The sequence below is a fragment of the Phacochoerus africanus genome, chromosome 2 (assembly GCF_016906955.1).
Source record: "Phacochoerus africanus isolate WHEZ1 chromosome 2, ROS_Pafr_v1, whole genome shotgun sequence".
NCBI classification, from domain to species: Eukaryota; Metazoa; Chordata; class Mammalia; order Artiodactyla; family Suidae; genus Phacochoerus; species Phacochoerus africanus.
Window position 1 is genome coordinate 144,099,835 of NC_062545.1, and position 21,905 is coordinate 144,121,739.

Here is a 21,905-nt window from a genome sequence, read left to right on the forward strand (position 1 = left end):
CTCCTCGTACTTTCTGAAAAGTGTATTATATAACCTTTGAGTAGAGGTCATTCAAATCTTAAAGTAAAAAAGGTCAGAAAAAAGTATTAAACCAAAATTAACTTCATAACTTTTTCCTAAACATTTAAGCAACCAAAATACAGACTATAAATAAATCTGTATCACTTGAAAAATCATGGATAATAGCTATATTACATTTTCTGCTGATTCATATACATTAAAAAATTGAGGAAAAAGACCAAAAAACAATAATTAGTAAATAAGCATGGGAAAATATTTAGCTTCTCATTTGCTTGCTAATAGATGTGATATGTATTTACACTTCAACAGACACACATAATATGTAATTAAAATAACCAATGCAGGTGAAAGTAACTGGTGTTATATCTTGTTATGGCGACAGACATAATTTGTGATACAATTTAGAAAATGTACCTTAATTTTATATTCCTTGATTCAAGTTATTTAACTTCTGCATATCCAAGAAAATCATCCTAGCTAATGTTTCATGGAAAGCAATTCACTGATGCTTTGTTCAAACTACCAGCTGAACAAATTAAGTCTCTCACAAAAGGGAATCATAAAACATACTAGCAGGATGTTCTGCAGCCATTTATAATGAAATATTTTTCATAAGTTAAATTGAAAATCACTAAAAGTTAAACATGAATAAAACTACCTAAAAAGTAAGGACTATAATGTCAGGAAAGTAATATGTGACCAAAGCATCAGGCTAAGAGCATTAATGCCCTGCTGCTATTTTTTAAACTTTCTACAGTGTTTGTTTGTATGACGCCTTTAAGGAAAAAAAAAATCCTTTGAACATATCCCATATAATTAAATGACCTTCAAACACCCCACTCTTTAATTAGTTCTTTATTCTTGATCATTACCTCATCAGATCTAACCTGTTTTTTTGATTTTTTTTTCCTCTTGGAATCAGCTCCTTGAGTGTTTTGCAATACTGCTTTAACCACCCCTTGGTGTCTCAGCTAAGAATGCCTGTCTCAATTCTGCTTGGAAATCCACCACAGGGAGTTGCTGCTGCTGAGATCGCCTCAGATACAGCTGACACCTATGACAAAAGCACAATACATATAAATAAAAAGGCATTTGCCTATACAGATAACAATATGAAAGAAAACATACAGACCTTTAAAGGGGATCCTAATTTTGGGTCAGAGCATGTTATCATCATCTTATGAAGAAAACTATAATCAGGGGGCTCTCTCCACACAGAGATATACAAGGAACTGAAGGATACTTATGCCATTTTGGGGGTACTACCAAGGAACTTAAAAGAAAAATGCTCTGTGTTAAGTATCATCAGTATAATATCCATTACTATGTTATAATCAGGAAACAATTATTTAACCCCTAGGGAAAGAGATGGGCATTTGTTAAGGCATTTCCAGTGAGACATTAAGGCTGTCATCCATGCTGATCCTTTCCAAGTCACTCCCTGAAACAAAGAATTTCCAGTCTATTAAGGCTTTCAAATTATGTCTATTGACCATTTATTAGTTAGTATAAAGTTCTATAGAAAAGCACTCATCATACTCCTACCTATCAGTCATCTGTCTGTGTATCTGATCCTGAGGATAAGGAAGAAATGGAGGAAGTTACACAGGTTGCTGGCTAACAAGACAAGCAGGGAGAAGAAAAAAAATCAATCACCAGCAATTCTGCCCTTGTTGATTAAGTTCTAAAGTAAGATAATGTTCAAGAGCACTCAGATATGAAAATGGGACTGGGATAAAAGATTTTCCACTATTTTCTGTAGTTTTTAAATACCTTTTTATTGATCTTTTTTTTTTTGGTCTTTTTGCCTTTTCTAGGGCCATTCCCTTGGCATATGGAGGTTCCCAGGCTAGGGGTCTAATCGGAGCTGTAGATGCTGGCCTATACCAGAGCTACAGCAACGCCAAATCTGAGCTGTGTCTGTGACCTACACCACAGCTGATGGCAACACCAGATCCTTAACCCACTGAGCAACGCCAGGGATCGAACCTGCAACCTCATGGTTCCTAGTGGGATTAGTTAACCACTGTGCCACAACGGGAACTCCTAAATAACTTTTTAAATACTATCTAATAAAGAATTATGCCAGACTTTTTGTCCATGGTTCCTAGGAGGAACCACAGAGATTTAACAAGTGATAGGAGTGTCTTTGTCAGTCACATTGGGTCCCTTAGATCATTAATCAGAGTTAATGCAAATAAGATGGCTTATTACAGGGGCTGGGCTTAAGAAAATATCAATATTGCTTATCTGTTCCTATAATCCACTTACTCTTGAAGTACAGAAAGATGGCTGGAGAAATTACACTATTTCCCTAACTCAAAACTCCTCTCATATTCTTCCCCTAGTACAGTACCCTGTGATATTTATATGTTATATATAAAACAGAGATCAGGAAAATGAAATTATTTCTTTTCCAAAAGCAACAAAATGTTTCCATAGATATGGACAAATTAATCACCCCTAAAACAGGCTTTTACAAGATTAGGATGTAATCGCCTGTTATACAGGTCCACATTGATGCTGCATAGGATAAACTATCCAATAAAATACAAAAAATGATACAGCATTTACCCACTAACAGAGATCCTCCCATAAGAAATCCCCTCTACCCATACCCTCTACCACAAACTTCAAACTACTTCAAGAAATTTCTAGAGATTTGGGGGGTGGATTATGGCACTTTCAAAAACTCTGAGGTTACAAAAGACTTACAGGGAAAAAAAGACTTTACCATGTAAACATTAATAAGCAAATACCTATTACAAAACACAGAATATATAATATCCATAAACTACTCCGTTTTGGAGTCCCTTTGTGGCACAGCAGGTTAAGGACTCAACATTGTCACTGCAGTGGCCCAGGCTGCTGCTGTGGTGAGTTCAACTCCTTGCCTAAGAACTTCCATATGCAATAGGTGCAGCCAGAAAAGGAAAAAATAAGATAAAAACCTAAAAGTAAAAAACAAAATAAAATAAAAATACTCTCTCTGCAAAAAAGCAAAAATGTAAAAGGCAATAATGAACTCTGAAAAATAAGTAAGATAAATATAGGGGAGTTCCCGTCGTGGCGCAGTGGTTAACGAATCCGACTAGGAACCATGAGGTTGCGGGTTCGATCCCTGGCCTTGCTCAGTGGGTTAACGATCCGGCGTTGCCGTGAGCTGTGGTGTAGGTTGCAGACGCAGCTCGGATCCCGCATTGCTGTGGCTCTGGCATAGGCCGGTGGCTACAGCTCTGATTAGACCCCTAGCCTGGGAACCTCCATATGCCGCAGGAGCGGCCCAAGAAATAGCAAAAAAAAAAAGACAAAAAAAAAGATAAATATAGGAAAATAGAGAAATCTTTAGCCTCATCCAAAGTTTAAAATGTACTAATATACTGAAAGTTATCCACATATGAAAATGAGCAAATTGGAGTTTCTTTTGTGGTGCTGTGGGTTGGGGATCAAGTATCACTTCAGAGGCAGAGGCTGTTGCTACAGCCTAGGTTTGATCCCTGGTCCAGAAACTTTCACATCCCATGGGTAGGGCCAAAAAAACAAAAAGGCAAACAAAAAAAATAAAGACACAAAATACTACACTCATTTTTTTTTTACAACAAATTCTTTCAAAAGCTTTAGATTTGAAATAGTGTAAAAAAATGCAAACAAATATTACCTATAGTTGAACACGGGTGTGAAATGAGTAGCTATATTGGAAAAATGTTTGGAGGTTTGTTACAATTTGAAAAAACTTGCAGATAAACTGCAGAGCCTAGAAATACTAAAAAAAATAAATATGTCATGAATGCATTGAAATATATAGACACATGTAATATAATGTGTTAATCAACTGTTTACATTATCAGTAAGGCTGTTAGTCTACAATAGGGTATTAGTAGTTAAAGTTGGGGACACTCAAAAATATACATGGGGATTTTTACCTTTGTGTGTGTGTGGGGGGTCAGACCCCCAATCTCCTTCATTGTTCAAGGGGCAAATGTAATATTGAGATAAACTGCTCTTATAGTCACCGTAACAACTAAGAAATACAAGCAACCTTAATATCCATCTGGAACCTAATGATTAATATATTATTACAAAGACCATACTCTGCAAATTTGTAAAATAAGATAGATTTATACTCACTGACATGGAAAGAACCCCAAGGCATACTGTAACAGAATAAATCTAATAATGTATGCAAACAAATCACAAATATGCTTCCTCCCATCCCATGTGTGTGCACACATGAATGCACAAGAAAAGGTCTGAAATGACAGAGATCACAGTACCTGAAGATTATCTCTGGGAAAGTTAGTGGAATGGACTAGTAGGTTCTTGAAGCATATACTCCCTTTTATGTGAAAACTATGTGTGTTATGGAATTTCCCATTGTGGCTCAGTGGTAACTATTCCAAGTAGTATGAGGATGCAGGTTCAATACCTGGTCTCACTCAATGGGTCAAGGATTTAGAATTGCCATGATCTTTGGTGTAGGTGGCAGATGCAGCTTGGATCCCGCATTGCTATGGCTGTGATGTAGGCCAGCAGCTGTAGCTCCAATTCGACTCCTAGCCAGGGAATTTCCAAATCCACAGGTGCAGCCCTAAAAAGCAAAAAGTGTTTTAAAAACAGGTTGTATTCAAACAATATTAAGACCTATAATTTTGAAGAGTAACTTAACAGCTTTAGGTAAAAAAAGAATGCTACTCACTGACACTATCAATATTCATCTTAAGGATAAAATTCTTAAGATTGAAGTATACTTGGTGTGTATCAGGTCTTTAGAGATGTTCATAGATTTTTATTGAAAAGTCCCTTCTGGAAACCAAAATTTTAAACACTAGTTCATGTGTGTGGGGGTGTGTTCATATTCCCAAATAAAGGAAGGGAAAATGTATATATTTTAAATTTTTAACTGGATATATGTTAAAATAAAAACTAAATATTACAAAGCAAGCATGAACATATAAATTAACATCTTGGAGTTCCCGTCGTGGCTCAGTGGTTAACGAATCCGACTAGGAACCATGAGGTTGCAGGTTCGATCCCTGGCCTTGCTCAGTGGGTTAAGGATCTGGCGTTGCCATGAGCTGTGGTGTAGGTTGCAGACGCGGCTTGGATCCCGAGTTGCTGTGGCTCTGGCGTAGGCTAGTGGCTACAGCTCCGATTCGACTCCTAGCCTGGGAACCTCCATATGCCTTGGGAGCAGCCCAAGAAATAGCAGAAAAGACAAAAAAAAAATTAACATCTCTTCAATGTATGGAATATTTTTCAAGTACAGAAAAAGTGATCTACTAATAACATAAATAACAAAGCAGGAGTAATTTTAGTATGAGTTCCCACTGTGACTCAGTGGTAATGACCTGGTTATTTCCATATGCCGGGGGTGCAGCCCTAAAAACACCAAAAAAAAAAAAAAGAGAGAGAAAAAGCATGGAATAATTTTAATGTAAGTATGTTGAAAGTTGAATTTTTTTTGAAGATAACACCCACCTACACATGTCTGGAAAAATAGGAAATTTGTATATATTATATATACACATATATATAATATGTTCATGCTTCTTTGATTACATTCATTTCTATCCCGATTTTAAGAAATTATGTTGTGTATCTGAAAATGGATTCTGCCCTAAATTGGTTCTCAACCCTGATTGTACTCACTCCTGGTTGCTCAGTGAAGCTGTCCTTCTACGTTTGACTTGGACTTCCACTTCTGGTACGTGCTGTTCTGTGGTCCGTCTCAGGTGTAAGCGGTCCCTGAATCAGAAAGAGGATTTGTTTCATAAACTTCATTAATTTAGGAAATAACCATTTATTTAAAGGTCATTTTTAGAACTATATTTTATATGATGGAATTTTTCTAAGTGCCCATAATCTAACTTAAAGAAGGTACAGCAATGTATGTCAATTATATCAATAAAACTGAAAAAAAAGGTGAAATAGAAATATTAGAAGGTCTTTATCCTCAAAGAGTTGGAAACTATCCTAAAACTGCTTTTTTCCTTTCATATCATCTGTATATCAGAAAATTTGAAGGGGGGGAAATATCAAAAAATTAAGCAAAAATACATATTCACAGGAATACATATTGTATTCACATATGCAGATATTAAACTATACACTTACAAAGATGTATTTATATAGAGATATACTTCCTATACCTACAGACCCCTGAAAAACAGCAATACTTATTCTAAGAATGGTTTGCAAAATATTTTATGATAGATCATTTCGTATAATGGAATAAAATTTGAATTAAAAAAATGTCTATTTAACCAATCTCTGTGCAAACGCTTCTTGGGATTTCCAAAAGAAGAAACAAAAAGAATGCTTAAGAGAAAAAAAAAAAAAAGAAAGCATCACCACTGCCATATTATAATCTGCAGAACAGCTCACAAAATGGCTGCTCAAGGGGCCTGAATATTAAATCCCCTACTTGGCTTGTCCGGCTTAGAAACAACAGGAACCACTCCTAAAATTAAATTTTTAAATGTCAAATCAGAAAGGAAAGAAGGAAAGTCATTTTACAAAAGTCATACAATGTAATATTTCAAAGGTAGAATTCAAAGGACACAGACACAACCTGAAAGATAATTCCCTGAACACTTGCTATTTTAGAATTCATGTTTCTTTTGATTATGCATAGTAAATCAAAAGAGCTTAATAACCTCAAATTGTTTTACTGCTTCATAAACTTTTATGTTGTAATCAAACAGGAGCAAAGACCTTTTTTTTTTTTTATCTTGTCTTTTTAGGGCCACGCCCAAGGTATATGGAGGTTCCCCCAGACTAGGGGTCAAATCAGAGTTACAGCTGGTGGCCTACACAACAGCTCATGGCAATGCCAGATCCTTAACCCAGCGAGTGAAGCCCAGGAACGAAACTGTGACCCCATGGACACTAGTCACGATGGGAATTCCAAAGACCATTTTTTTAAAAATCATACATTAGAGTTTTAAATGGGCTAATCTCCTTGACCTCAGATTAGGCAATGGTTTCTTAGATAGGACACCTAAAGTCCCTAAGGGAGGGATTCATAAACAGTATTTCTTCAAAAATTAAATAGCTTTTGCTTCGAAAGAAACTATTAAGAAAGTGAAAAACAACTAGCTAATGGGAGAAAACATATGCAAATCATAGAGCTGATAAGTCTTGTATTCAGAATATGTAAAGAACTCTTATAACTCAATAATAGAATGTCAAAACTTTTAAATGGATAAAGGATTTGAGAAGACTGCTTTGGTTAGCACATGAAAAGATGCCAATTAGCATCACTAAAAATGCAAATCAAAACCACAAACATGAGGCTCCATACATCACACCAGCAGTAGGATATGGAGAAACTGCTAGTAAAAATGCAAAGTGCTACAACCTCTGCACGTCTTAAGAATATTAAGTATGCTGTGAACTCCTAGCTGAAATGAAATAAAACCACATAGAAGTTCCAGTCGTGGCTCAGAGGCTAGCGAAGCGGACTAGCATCCATGAGGACGCAGGCTCGCTCAGTTAAGGATCCAGAGTTAAGGTGAGCTATGGTGTAGGCCGGCTACAGTTCTGAGTGGGCCTGTAGCCTGGGAACCTCCAGGTGGCCCTGGAGTGCTGCAGGTGTGGCCCTAGAAAGACCAAAGAACTCCCCCCCCCAAAAAAAAGAAATAAAACCACACAAACTTGACCATAAATGTTCCTACCAGCAAACCAGAAACAATGAAACCACCACTCATTTATTGATTAACCTAATAGTATAATTAAGAATGCCTCATTATCCTCCCACAAGAAATAATTTTCAGTTCTTTGTAGCTACTCAGTCCTGAGTTCATTTGAGGAAAAAAAAAAAACAAAACTGCATACAAAGATATTTTATTCAATTTTCTAAGTCTTAAAAGTTACTTGCAATTTTGAAAATACTGAAGTTTGTTCCAAACACACACTAAGTGCATTTCACAACTCAGAAGCCAACATTTCATAGTTATGTATTTAAGGGAAAAAAATGTCATTATATGTACACAATGTTACTTTTGTGCTCAAAAATCACTTTCATTAAAAAATAATACTCATCTGGAAATATACTTAAAGGCAAAATATGAGATCACACCATATTTATCCTTACTGCCTAATATTCTATCAAATATTTAAGACACCTTATTCCTCCCCCCCCAAAAAAAAAACTTAATAAAAACTCAGTTAAAAAAGCTCAAGAGGAGTTCCCTCGTGGCTTGGCAGAAATGAACTTGACTAGCATCCATGAGACCACAGTTTCAATCCCTAGCCTCACTCAGTCGGTTAAGAATCTGGCATTGCCATGAGCTATGGTATAGGTTGCAGATGCAGCTTGGATCTGGCATTGCTGTGGCTTTGGTGTAAGCCAGCAGCTACAGCTCCAATTTGACCCTTAGTCTGGGAACTTCCATATGCCATAGGTGTGGCCCTAAAAAGCAAAACTGTAAAAAGCATAAAGAATTAAAAATAAAAATAAACACAATTTGAGTCCCAGCCTGTGATCTTCCCACAAACATAAGAAAGTCAGTGTTCCAAAAACAAACCCTGTGGAATCAGAATTCTGAACCATCCAGCATTCAGGAACAGCAAATAAAAAGAAATAACCTTCCCTGCCCAACCTTTATTAGTGAAGGATGCCGCCCCAAACCTCAACAATTATCACTCAAACTTCCTGTCTATGGGGCCACAAAACTGGAGGGGAGAGACAGCACCAGCAATAAAGTCCTAATGTACACTAAAGAAGGATCATGTCATGATGAGGCAGCACTCATATCCTGCTGGCTTTGTTGCCAAAATTCATCCTCTCTGTTGGTGCACAATTGAAATGCAGAGACAGACTTTTGGGTAAATAAGAAAAGAACAGCTTTATTGCTTTGCTAGGCAAAGAGGGTCCTAGCAGGCTAATGCCCTAAAGACTGTGCCCCTCACTGGAAAGGACTGCAAAGAGTTTTAAAGTAAAAAGGAGAAAAGCGGATTTTCAGATAGGAATCAGGATTGGGACAAACATGCATTCTTCTTTCTTCGGGGGAATCTTAGTCATCATAGCTGGACTCAGGAGATCTCTGTATGATCATTATTGTGGCCTTCTGGGTTATTGCCTAGAATAAAAGTACTTGTGAAAAGGGCATATTGAAAAGGGATCAACAATCTAGGAAAGTTCCTGAAAAACATCATGTGCTAATGATAATGTTTAACCCACAGGCAGTCATGCTCAGGATTAGGCAGTCATGCCTAATCTTTTTTTTTTTTTTTTTGCTTTTCAGGGCTGCACCCGTGGTATATGGAAGTTCCCAGGCTAGGGGTCAAATCAGAGTTATAGCTGCCAGTCTACACCACAGCTACAGTAACACCAGATCTGCTCCACATCTGCAACCTACACCACAGCTCACAGACATGTCAGATCCCTAACCCACTAAGCAAGCCCAGGTATGGAACCTGCAGCCTCAGGGATACTAGTGGGATTGTTTCTACTGTGCCACAAGGGGAACTCCCTCAGGGTGCCTAATCTTTAGTTTATGGGTAATAAACTAGGGTGCAATTAAGCCAGATAGAAGGACAAGGAAGGATTCTAAGCTGTTCATTTTTTTTTGTTGTTGGTGGTGGTGTTTTTTTTTTTTTTTTTTTTTGTCTTTTTAGGGCTGTACCTGTGATATATGGAGGTTCCCAGGCTAGGGATTGAATCCAAGCTGTAGCCGCTGGCCTACACCAGACACAGCAAGGCAATTTTTGAGCCATATCTGCTACCTACACCACAGCTCAAGGCAACGCCAGATCCTTAACCCACTGAGTGAGGCCAGGGATCGAACCAGTGTCCTCATGGATGCTAGTCAGATTCATTTCCACTGAGCCCCGATGGGAACTCCCTATGCTGTTCAGTTTTAAAGCATTCAAAGGAATAAAACTTTTAAGTATATAAGATGCCTATATTTTTATGTGTCCCCTGGGAGGGAACCAGGATCCTGCACCAAGTCCTGATTATTGTTTCTTGACTGTTCCTCCCTACTCTTTGCATCCCCTTCCTTCACTGATCACCAACTCTCTGAACCTTCCCCTTGGAACTCAAGGAAAGTCATGGTGGCTGAATGAGGCCCATTTCCAAAGAGCAAGAAATGGGGGACACCAAAAAGGCTTTTTGTGCCCAGGAGCCCTAGAGGGTCCTGCTCGGTTACATTCACCCCTTTTCTTGAGAACAGGTGTTGAGCAATAAAGGAAATAATTATTTTGCACAGAGATGTTAATCACAAACTTGGCAAAAGTATTCAGTCTTAGTGGGACTTAAGTTTTAGCTTTTCCCAAGTCTTCCAGGGAATGCGACAAGCGCTCTGGCTACTTCCTACTAAAATGGGGCTTAGTCCTGCCTCAATTTGGGGAAAGGACATCAAATTAGAAAAATTCCTGAGTTCCAAGTCCTGGATCTGAGTTTCATATAATTATGATCTCAATTCCTTGACCATTCAGGTGCCAAAAGGCCCAGTAAGAAGTAGGAGTGACGACAACTGGAGCTTTAACAGACAAAATAGACCTCACTGCCTGAGAATTCAGAAGCATTAGCCCAAAACCCAGTCTAGAACTGTCACTTTGGGGAACCTTGTAGCCAGGTAGCCAGTTGTCTACTTCTAAGTAGATTTTTATCTTTCAATGTGGCACTGACATATATATAACATGAACTATTGGCCACTGGCTATTTCCTTTTTCCCTGCTAATGTCTCATCTAAAGCAATTTCATTGACTACAAATTTAATAGTTAGAAGAAGATTCCTTGAAGCCATAAGGTTGCAGCGACCAGCTGCCAGCAAACATTGCTTTAAGAATGGCTGGTGGCATTCCAAGACTGACACAGCTCAGAGAGTTCTCAGTAATACAAGGCATTGTCTCAAACACTATCCTAATGCCCTCAGCATTACTCTGGATGTCTGAACCACAGCTACTCCATTTTTAATAGTATTTTCCTTGATGGCCAAGGCAGATATCACTGTTAATGATTTTAGTGCTTTTCTAGATACAAGGAGATACAAGAATTGGGCTCTCAAAATATTCCCCTGAAAATATCTAAAAGTCTAAAGACCTGTTCTGCCAGTTCCCCCAGAGCACAGAGTGCCTCACTGCTGATTTCCACCCTGAGCACTTTGAGGGGGTGTTTAAAGTCAGAAGCTACAGTGGTTCATGGCTCGATCCATGTAGAGGCAGATGGCAAGTGCCAATCTCCAGTTCACAAGGCTTCCTCATGGTCATGAATTCCACCATAGTTTTGGGAGCTGTTTCATGACCATTTTGTCCCACAATGCTAAGAATGCTCATTCCCAGGTCTGGCAAAGATTTTGCTATTAGGCCACCCAATGTGCTATTACTGGAATAGGCCTTATTACAGTAGTAAAATCTCTGGACCACCTATCTTACTAGTCTGTTATGGTCCAGAAAAATATTCCCTCTTGTTGCATCTTCCCATACCTAGAGTTACATTATTATAATCATAGATCTAGTAAAAAAAAAAAAAGGATATATTTAACTGCTTCAAGTAACCTAGTCAATTACTTTTCTTGGAGGCTCAGTCACACATTTGGTAATATAGCAACAATAATCTCATAAGACAGGCAAAATACAAGCAATATAGCTAATAGAGTTATAAGTAAATATTTAAGCCAATAGCTTCCTACTCCAAACAAGTTTTAGAATATGTTGTCAAGATTAGGGAAAATGTCCCTTCAGGCAACATAGAACCTCAGAATTCAGTAAATTAATAGCCTGGTTCCTACCATTTAAAATATGTTGAGTGAAGTTCCTTAAGATTTTGGTGTGGCTGATTACAGGCTCCAATTCCACTGACAATACAAAAATAGCTGCTAAGTTGTCATACTAGCAGAATACAGATTTCTTGACCCATTGCACTTATAGATTTGGTCAGGGTCATTTTTTAAGTTGTTATGTATAGGACCTTGAGTCCAAGGGGGTCCTAGAGTACTTTTTCCTATCCAGCCTGGTGGTAGTGAAGGCCATAAATTAGTACTACAAATTCACTGAGTTCCATTAGGTACAACCAAGTGAATCTCTGGTCCTCTGACCCAGTCTGTTCCATACCAGTCACTATCTCTAAGGTTAATAATATGTAGGTATTGTTCATAAGGCACCTGGCCTATTTTCTTAATGTTACTAGGCTAGGCTGATTATTCTTAGTATGATTTAATTGTTCCCAACATACAGGAGCCTTTAAACTTAAATGGCCATAGCCTGGTGTTAACCACATAAATCCATCCCACAACTGTGGGAGGTTCCCTTCTAATCAACAGGAGGTTACAGTTGTTGATTGAGACTTAGCTCAGTGTTCTGAGTTTGAGTGACCCTAAAAGAAAATCTGTATTTATGGTCAGGGTCAGAACAATTAATTTGCCAGGTGAGAAAATCCCACCCGGTAATAAATTTCCTAAGGGTTATTCAATCAGAGCCTTGGAGAGGAGAAATCCACCAAGGTAACCCAGAAATACTAGACACAAGTAATTGGCCACCAACCCAACAACTGGGTTGTTTTTTTAAAATTAACATAGGATCATGCTCCTGATGGAAAAAAATTTTGATTCATATGCAAACATTTAAGAAAACATTATAAATCATCATACAGGTCAGGTCCAGCATCTTGAGCCAGCTGTCTACTTTTGATGTCGTCATCTTCTCATCCTGGTAGTTTTTCCTCCATGTGAGCATGATTTTGTCAGCAGTCCTCTCTATAGACCAGTCCAGTGCAGAGGCCTAGTTCAGAATTATGGTCTGAAAATCAGGAACTTGTATTTTTCAAAAAGTCCTTTCTATAGACCTCCTTGAAGAGGAAGCATTTTTGCAAAGGCATCAGAGTAAAAACATTAACTGCCTTAATGACAAAAGAATTATAAAGGCACATTCAAGATCTGATTACAATCCAATTGACAAAGAAACTTGGTTACTACTGACACATCATACTGTATAATCTGAGGAGGCTAATTACTCATTTGATAATGCTCTCCATGTATTTTCCTAGTTAATTTAACTCTCCCCCTCTCTGACTTCTGGGATGCCTCAGGGGCTCTCTTAACTATCCCAAAGTTATCTGAAGTCAAGAAAATCTTTAGTTAGTATTTGATAGGAAATTCATTAAAAACATTTCAACAGACAGAATTATAGGTCACTGTGGATAATACAAAGTTATAAGAGATCTCAAAAACAAATACATATCACTTAAAGGCAAAGAATATCACATAATCTGTTGTCAGAAGTGGCATTCCAAGAAGACGTTGTTCTCTTAGCAGACAGAGAAAAAAGCCAAATTCAAGTTTTGCACCAGCTTACTTTTAAAATAACTTTAGTCAATTAGGAGTTCCTGTCGTGGTACAGCAGAAACAAATCCGACTAGGAACCATGAGGTTGCAGGTTCAATCCCTGGCCTTGATCAGTGGGTTAAGGATCCAGTGTTGCCGTGAGCTGTGGTGTGGATTGCAGACATGGCTCAGATCTGGCATTGCTGTGGCTCTGGTATAGTCCGGCAGCAACAGCTCCAATTAGACCCCTATCCTGGGAACCTGCATATGCCGAGGGTACAGCCCTAAAAAGACCAAAGACAATAAAATAAAATAAATTTAGTCAATTAAATTTATTCTAAACTTAGTCCCTATTATGCACAAATTCTTTTCTCAATGTCCACTTCCCACACATCTTGCATCACTTTCTGTATCCATACTAGTCTGTCCCTTATTTTTCCATCCAGAGCAAAAAGCTACAAGACAGACTATCTTTCTTTTTTCTTAATGAAATGCAATTCCATTCCTCATTCCTTCTTTAGTGAAGGCACACATACCCTACTTTTCTAAAGTAACATGGACTGTCTTTTCTAATTTCTAAAGACATGTTTCTCTATAGAGAACATCTCAGGGTGGCACTGAACATACGACTAGTCCTAAATACCCTCACAGTTTCTCTTTTTGGTAACTGATGTCTCAGTGTCTCATTTGACTTCTATTAAACCTAGATATAGTAAGGTATTATACTTAATGTTGATAACTCTAAAAACATGTCTATATTAATTGGATCAACAAACTTTAATTCTAACACAAGATTTTAATTCAATACTGAATATTTACTAGTTCACACAAAACTAAAATTAATTCTGGTTAATTCCCTTTCGTATTATGAGAATTTATATATGCGTTTAATTTACTTTAAGCCAATTAAATAGATCTCATTTACATTTAATTTTTAATAAAACCATACCAAAGTTAGGACATATGATGCACATAAAAACATACAGATTTCATGGCTTAATTTTCTAAAGCTTGGTCATGAGTCAGATATTACAAATACAACTCAGTAGTTTATAAATAAGTTTTGAGGAGTTCCCATCATGGTGCAGAGGTTAACGATTCTGACTAGGAACGGTGAGGTTGCAGGTTCAATCCCTGGCCTTGCTCAGTGGGTTAAGGATCGAGTCTTACCATGAGCTGTGGTGTAGGTCACAGACATGGCTTGGATCCCGAGTTGCTGCAGCTCTGGCGTAGCTAGTGGCTACAGCTCGGATTAGACCCCTAGCCTGGGAACCTCCATATGCCACAGGTGCATCCATAAAAAGACAAAAAAAAAAAAGACAACACAGAACATAAAGTACAATTCACACAGGCATGGTCGTCTTTAATCAGACATTTTCTTAAATTCAATGTCGTAGTTTCTCAGAGAACATACAGGGACACAGAAGCTTCAGATACAAGTACTAATCAACAGAGTAATCAGAAATATCTTGGGCCTTCAAAGGTTTCAAAGGGAGGAAAAGAGGCTAGCTTGAGAGAAGAGAAGGGGAAAAGGTTGACAAAGTCTCTTGTTGCTCAGGGCACTCTGGCCAGCCGTCTGTGTCAGGAGGAGACCAGGGACCAAAGGGTCCTGGCTGTGACCACTGGGTCTGGTCCATCAGTGGGTGAGCTAGTCCTCGAGTACCCCAAGTGTTTGGGATGTCAGACACAGCAAAGAAGGGATATCCCACCAGAGTTATGAATTGTGAAAAGATTTTTTTCCCTAAGTTAGCTTTCTCTAATAACTGCATATACAATAGAAGAGCCCATTTTGAGTATTCTTAGAGGAATTTTCTTCCTTTAATACTCAATTAATGTGAGTGTCGTGGCGCATCGGAAGTGGATCCAACTAGGAACCAAGAGGTTGCGGGTTCGATCCCTGGCCTTGCTCAGTGGGTTAAGGATCCGGCGTTGCCATGAGCTGTGGTGTAGGTTGCAGACACGGCTTGGATCTGGCATTGCTATGGCTCTGGCATAGGCTGGCAGCCATAGCTCTGATTAGGACCCTAGCCTGGGAACCTCCATATCCCTCAGGTGCAGCCCTAAAAAGACAAAGACCAAAAAAAAAAAAAAAAACAAGAAAAACAAAACACTCAACTAAGTAGCTACCTGCACACATATAAATCTGGCTGAGGTGCTAGAAGCTGGATTTCTGGTGCTCTTCATTTTTCTGTTTGAGACTATTTCCCATTTTAAAATTGAATTTCTCAGGGATAAAGTTCACTAATGACATTGTGCGGTGGGCCATTGTGCTGCTTGAGAGCTTAATTCCTCTAGGTTTTATCCTAGAGTTGCTTCAGCTCTCTCTTACGTGTCTCTGATCTCCCATTGGCATATAGAACCCCACAGATGCTCAGATCCCTGAATGGCCAGTTCTTATTTGAGTCCCCAGTTGAGCAGGTTTTAATTAATAGGTGGATTTCCCTATGGGACTATTGCCTGGTGTGAGGACTTATCCTCCACCACCCCAATTAAATTTCTGTCACCTGAGAAAACTAACTGGCCAGGAGTCTTGCCCCTTTTCTTTGAAGCAAATGCTCTCATGTAATACTTTCACCTTTATCCCAACAAATTCCATTAAGGCAGTTGAAATGAGGAAAAGCATTAGATCATCCTCTTAACTAAACACTCAACCCAGATGCCTCAGTTCCTTCCAACTAAACAAGCCATAGTAACTCAGTCATTAGTTTATAGCTCTAAGACGACTAGCTGCTTGTGATCTTCCCCAGGGGACTGCATGATGGAATTTCAGAGATGTTCCCCATATTGGCTTTGTTTTTCCTTAGCTTGCAAAACTGAGGCCTAGGCTAGAACTCTGTCAAAATCCTTTTTTCTAGGGTACCATCAGAAGGAAATAAATACTTGCGCACAAATCTGAAAGCAAAACTGGAATCCTCACCAGCCAAGTGGAAGTCACAAAATTACAAATGGAATCTCCTAAAAGGAAAATCCCCAAATAGGGGCCAAATGGACAAGGTCCAAGGGGCCTTGGAGTGCAAGCAGGGGGATTTACCAAGATGCTGGCAGAGGCATCTCGACGTCCCCAATACTACTGGGTCAAAGGTTTCTTAAAATGGGAAGTTTGGGTCTCCAAGAGCAGAGGGAAAGGAAGGAGTTCCCCTAAGGCCAATGGAGTTTAGGCAGCAAAGGGGTGGTCCTTTCCTTCCAAACATTTTTCTGCCCCAGAGTTCCAACTCCCCAGACAGCCAGTCAGGTCTGCTCAGGGCTGGCCCCAAAAGTGTCCTTCAACCCCTCCACTCATCCAAAGGGAGACAGGAATAGAAAGAAAACTCAGAGCATCCGATCAAGCCGAGAGGCTTTTGGGGCTGCCCACAGGCAGAACCCAGATGAGCCCCCAAAATTTGTTGCTGAAATTTGGCTTCTGTCTGCTGGTACAGAATTGAAATGCAGAGTATAGGGGTAAAGGAGGAAAAAATAGCTTTATTGCTTTTCCAGGCAAAGGAGGGTCACAGTAGGCTAATGCCCGAAAGAGTGCCCCCGCCCCCAGGGAAAAACAGCAACGAGTTTTATGGTAAAAGGAGAAAAACAGGTTTTCAGATAGGAATCGAGATTGGGACAAAGATACATTCTTCTTTCTTGAGGGGAATCTTAGTCATCAAAACTGGAGTCAGGAGACCTCAGTGTGATGATGGGGGTCTTCTTGATTATTGCCTAGAATAACAGTACTTGTAAAAAGGGCACAGTGATCAGAGTTCAGAACAAACTAACAAAGTTCCTTAAAAACATCATGTGCTAGTAATCTTTAACCCACAGACAATTATACTCAGGGTGCCTAATCTTTAGCTTGGGGTGATTGTTTTTAGGATGCAATTAAGCCAGGGAGAAGGACAAGGAGGGACTCTAAGCTGTTCAGTTTTAAAGCAATCATTTCTAAAAGACGCATAAGGAATATAATATTTCTCTTAGATGTATAAGGTGCCTATATTGTTATGTGTATCCCTTGGGAGGGAACCAGAATCCTGCCCCAAGACTGGACTACTGTTTCCTGACTGTTCCTCCTTTTTCTTTGCATCCCCTCCCCTTCCCTACAAGCAACTGTCTGAACCTGCCCCTTGTAACTCAGGGAAGGTCAGAGAGGCTGCGTAAGACCCATTTCCTAAGAACAAGAAATGGAGGACACAGAAAAGGTTTGCTGCCCAGGAGCCCCATAGGGCCCTGCTCAGTTACAGCTTCAAAGATTCTTCCTAAAAGCTAAATAGAAGAGTGCAGGGTTAGAGATTAACTTATAGGCTTTAGCATCTTAAATACAAAATTTGTCAAAAACAAATCTTCGTATATTAAAAGGAAGAGGGAAACGTAGAAATAAAGATGTAATGTATATGGAGAAAATATCTCAAAGATAAAACACTGGTCAGATTAGGGAAACCAATGTAACATAAAACAAACCAAAACCTGTCAGTAACCGTGCCTTAACAACACAGCAGCTTGTCAACTAATTGTCCTTTCTCTAAAGAGGGGTTCACGTGCCCTCCCCATTCTCAAAAAGCTGTGGTACTAAGCCAATTATTCACTGGGAAGGACAGGGACCTTCAAACCTCTTTCCACACGTCCACCATATTGGGCCCTGCGCCTGAGGCAAAGACTACAAAATGGCAGACCAGGATGATGCACACTCATCTTGTAAAGTGCCAAGTGATCAGAGGTTCACATTTGAAGCAGTATTTTCCTACAAGCAGGAAAAAAAGATGCAAATCATTAAGGATTGCAAAGTACCAGACTCCTATTTTTCAAACTACTTGAAAACAAAACAATTCTAGAACAATGCCTCCCAAGCTTCTGAATTAACATTTTCCTTAATTACATTCTAACTCAGCACACAACCAGGCGTTCAGCTTATGATGGGTGGGGAAAAAACAAAGGCAAGTACATCAAAAACATGCAAAGAATGTCCTTTAAAATGCCCCCCCCAAAATCAAATTAGTGAAATACAGAATATAGGAATAGTTATTGCATTAACTATCCTTTCTCACCATATATTCATAGCAGCTCCAAGTTCAAAAATGATGGATCAAAAGTATTAACTTAAAAACCTGATTAGGGTTCTGGTGGATCAATGGAAACGGATCTGACTAGTCCCCATGAAGACGCAGGTTTGACCCCTGGCCTTGTTAAGTGGGTTAAGGATCTGGCATGGCTGTGAGCTATGGCATAGGTTGCAGACACCTCTGGGATCGGCGTTGCAATGGCTGTGGCTTAGGCTACAGCTCCAATTCGACACCTAGCCTGGGAACTTCCATATGTTGCAGGTGTGGCCCTAAAAAGACAAAAAAAAAAAATCTAATTAAAGTCAAGCATCCATTAATCACATGTACAGCCCTGTGGTATTCTACTTTCTCTCCTCTTTTCTCCTTAAGCAAACACAATCAATTTATAGCTCTTAGTTTCTGGAGCCCTAGAGAAGCCCCAATCCATCCTTAAGCAAATTATCTACAAAGGTGTCATCATCAATAGAATATCCAAAGATCAAAGCATATGATATTGAGAAACAAAAAATTAATTAAAAAAACATGATAGACACAACTGTATAATTATGGTAGACGGAACTGTTGAGTTATATAATCTGAAAAGCTGACATCAAAAGTTTGTAGGGAGGGGAGCTGTCTAAAAGGTTATTTGATAATGTATCATCGACTTGATATGGTGAACGATTAAGATTTCTCACAATTCAACCTAGGAACAATCTATAAAAATGGAAAAAGATGCAGGTTTGACGCAACCTCCTGTGATGGAGGTTGTCCTATATGGATCCTGGAATGCCCTCATCTTTCTTGGTTTCCAGGCCCCCGCCTCTCCATTCTGCATCCCAGAAAACCAGGGTTGCAGTGCAAGTGCTCTGACACTGAAGCCAGGCACATAATGTACAACTCACCCCCTATACGAATCTCTGGCCTCACCGCCTTACCCTCTCCACTGTCACGAAGCAGGCGGGGAGTGGGGTCAACACAAGGCAGAGGGTCGGCAAAACTGTCCTTCCTCCTTCCTCTACAACCCCACTGCAGTACAGCAGAGAAGGAATTGGGCACACAAGTGATGGGTGAGGCAGCGCAAAACTCCTCCCCTGCTGCATGCCCACCGCACAGCGTAGGTGGTGTCATGTTTGCTGAGCCTGCGCACCCAAAACCCACACCTTTCCTACTGCAGCATCAGGGCTGCGGCAGCCACCCACCCAGGACTGTCTCCTCCCCCCACCACTGCGCACTGGGGAGGGTACAGCTGACACTTCTGCCAGGCAGAAGTGCCACAGCCGCCCCTAACCACTGAGTCAGGGATGTGGGGGAGGGGGGAGGAATGGGGGCAGGGGAAAGAGGTGAGGGGAGAAGGGAGGTGGGAAAAAGGGGGAAAGGGGGGGGGGCAAAGGGCGGCCCCCACCCCCACCCTGCTGCGCCTGCGCCTGCGCAGATCTTCACATCTGCAGTAGCAGCCATCTTGACCCTGCAGCACAATGGCCCGTGACATGGAACAGACCCCCGGGGTGTTCCCAAGCTGGGCTTTGAAAATCCGATTCCAAACACACATAAAATCAATGCAAACAGGAGATGCCCCTGGGTGTTACATCCCAGAACCTGGCAGTTCTCTCACAAGATCCAGTAAGAGGGCTCTAAATCACATCCCTCATCGTAACACCAAAGCCAGACAGGAGGGATCAGGAGTTGAACACTAAGGGCCGAACATTTCCGCAGCCACCTCCTCAGATTACCGGTAGAGTAAGACCTTTGCCTCAATGTGCAAACTCGACTTAATATTCTCTCTTTTCTTCAAAAGAACGGCCACTTCCACCCGCCCAACGCCCCCGCCACCCCCCTCCACCTCTGCCTCCTTTTTAGGTGCTGGTGGTACCACTGTCTGGGCAGACAATCCTCAAGACCGCCACCCCTTCCCGACTCCACTGCCACCATGTCGCCCTTCTCATCACCGTCATCGCAGTCATCCCGCCGCCCCCACACCACTGCAACACAAGCCACCCTGCCATAATCTCTGCCATCATCTCCAGGCACCCACCACAGCCTCCACATCACCCTGCTACCCGCTCCATTTCACTGCCACCTTGGCGATCCCCACACCCGTTCCTGCCGCTGCCACATGCACCCGCGTCATGGATGCCCCACCTGCCACCCCCTAACCACCACTGTGGATACCAATTACTCCCAGCTGTGTACCCTCCCCCGCGTTTTGCACCACAGCCACTGAATGTATGCCCTCTGGACCCCCAAGGACAAAGGGTCACCCTAGAAAGGATCTCATAAGACAGGACGGGATGGTGCAAATGGGCCAAACAAGACGTCACAAGACACGGTCGGGATCCCACCTGAGGACGGTCAGCCAAGAGCCTAGCCTCCAAAATGTGTCCTATCCCATCGTCCAGACAAAGAATCAGAGGGCCCAGATCCCCAGTAAATACCGTAATAGTCCAAGTTCCGCAATCTTGGGATATCGTACAAACAAAAATTTTCCCCACGTTGTCTCTGACAAAAGACACCCGCATGGCTGACCTGGCCCGCTCCATTGCGCCGCTGGCCACTCCTCAAAAAGTAACCTCAGGCATCTCCAGCGGTCACTCCACTCTGCGCTGCTCTTGCCGCGGCGGCACCACAGATCTGCAAGCGCAGGCGCGGCAACCGCACCAAACCTCCCCCTACCTCCTTTCTGTTTGGCCGCGCATGCGCGCGTATTTGCCGCAGTGGCGAGGTGCTGCGGCAGTGCAGGCGCCACGGGCACTACCCAACTGGAAAAACTGGGGGTGAGGGGGGAGGTGGGGGGATGGTACTTACCGTAAGATCCTGAGGAGTCAAAGCACAGGGTCCTTCACAGTGGGGGCTCTAGGGACCACCACCAGCCTACTGTTAATGGCTCTTAGAATTGCACTAAGTATTGGAGTAGTACTTCTACCCAAGGGGGTGGTACTTTTCAAGGGAGTGGGAATTGGGTATTTATTTTTTGTGAACTTTGTAAAGTCCATACGTTATTCAAAGGAAAATTCCCCCCACCCCATGTCCTTTCCTGTTGCAACATAACATAAGTATCATGTTCAGTAGTCATGTCTCTCAACTCCTTTTGTCTGTGAGAAATTAGATTTTTGTTTAGTTTCAACTTTTACCATGTTTGGATTTTTACTGTAATCATTACTTTCAGAATGAAAAAATAAATTAGGATAAAACAAAGTTTGAAAAAAGGAAAAAAACCGCAAAAAAATATAATTAATTCAAAGCACTAATGTACTTGACTCTCAGTTTTAGCACCCATATTCCACCCTTTTCTAGCCTGCTCTTTTTGTTAGCTCTGACTATACTCCTCCTAATTTCCTGGCTACTCTGCATATTAAGAAGCTGGATTTGGGAGTAGGGAAGGGAAGCAGTGGGAGTTCAAGATTAGCAGGTGCAAAATCTTATATAGGATGGCTAAACAAGGTCCTACTGTATAGCACAGGGAAATATATTCAATATCCAGTGATAAACCACAGTGGAAATGACTAGGTAAAAATAAATGTGTTACTGAGTCACATTTCTGTACAGAAGAAATTAACACAAGGTTGTAAATTTTTTTTGTCTTTTTTTTTTTTTATCTTTTAGGGCTTCTCCA

The 21,905-nt window shown here is 40.6% G+C and overlaps 1 protein-coding gene across 1 annotated transcript; it reads right to left on the reverse strand.

Annotated features, from left to right (window-relative positions):
- Positions 1–936: 936 nt before the first annotated feature.
- SNURF (SNRPN upstream open reading frame) lies at positions 937–20,960 on the reverse strand. The gene is made up of 3 exons (XM_047766863.1): positions 20,819–20,960; positions 5,671–5,766; positions 937–1,075 (listed from the first exon to the last, which is right to left on the reverse strand). Exons 1-3 carry the CDS (start codon positions 20,830–20,832, stop codon positions 970–972), a joined length of 216 nt encoding a protein of 71 aa, XP_047622819.1. The 5' UTR covers positions 20,833–20,960; the 3' UTR covers positions 937–969.
- Between the last annotated feature and the right edge of the window lie 945 nt (positions 20,961–21,905).

Bases quoted from the DNA above. Each gene is read 5' to 3' on its own strand.
- SNURF (XM_047766863.1), bottom strand. The intron at 1,076-5,670 runs GTGAGTACAATC...CTTTTGTCATAG, and splicing joins GCTTCACTGAGCAACCAGGA to GTGTCAGCTGTATCTGAGGC.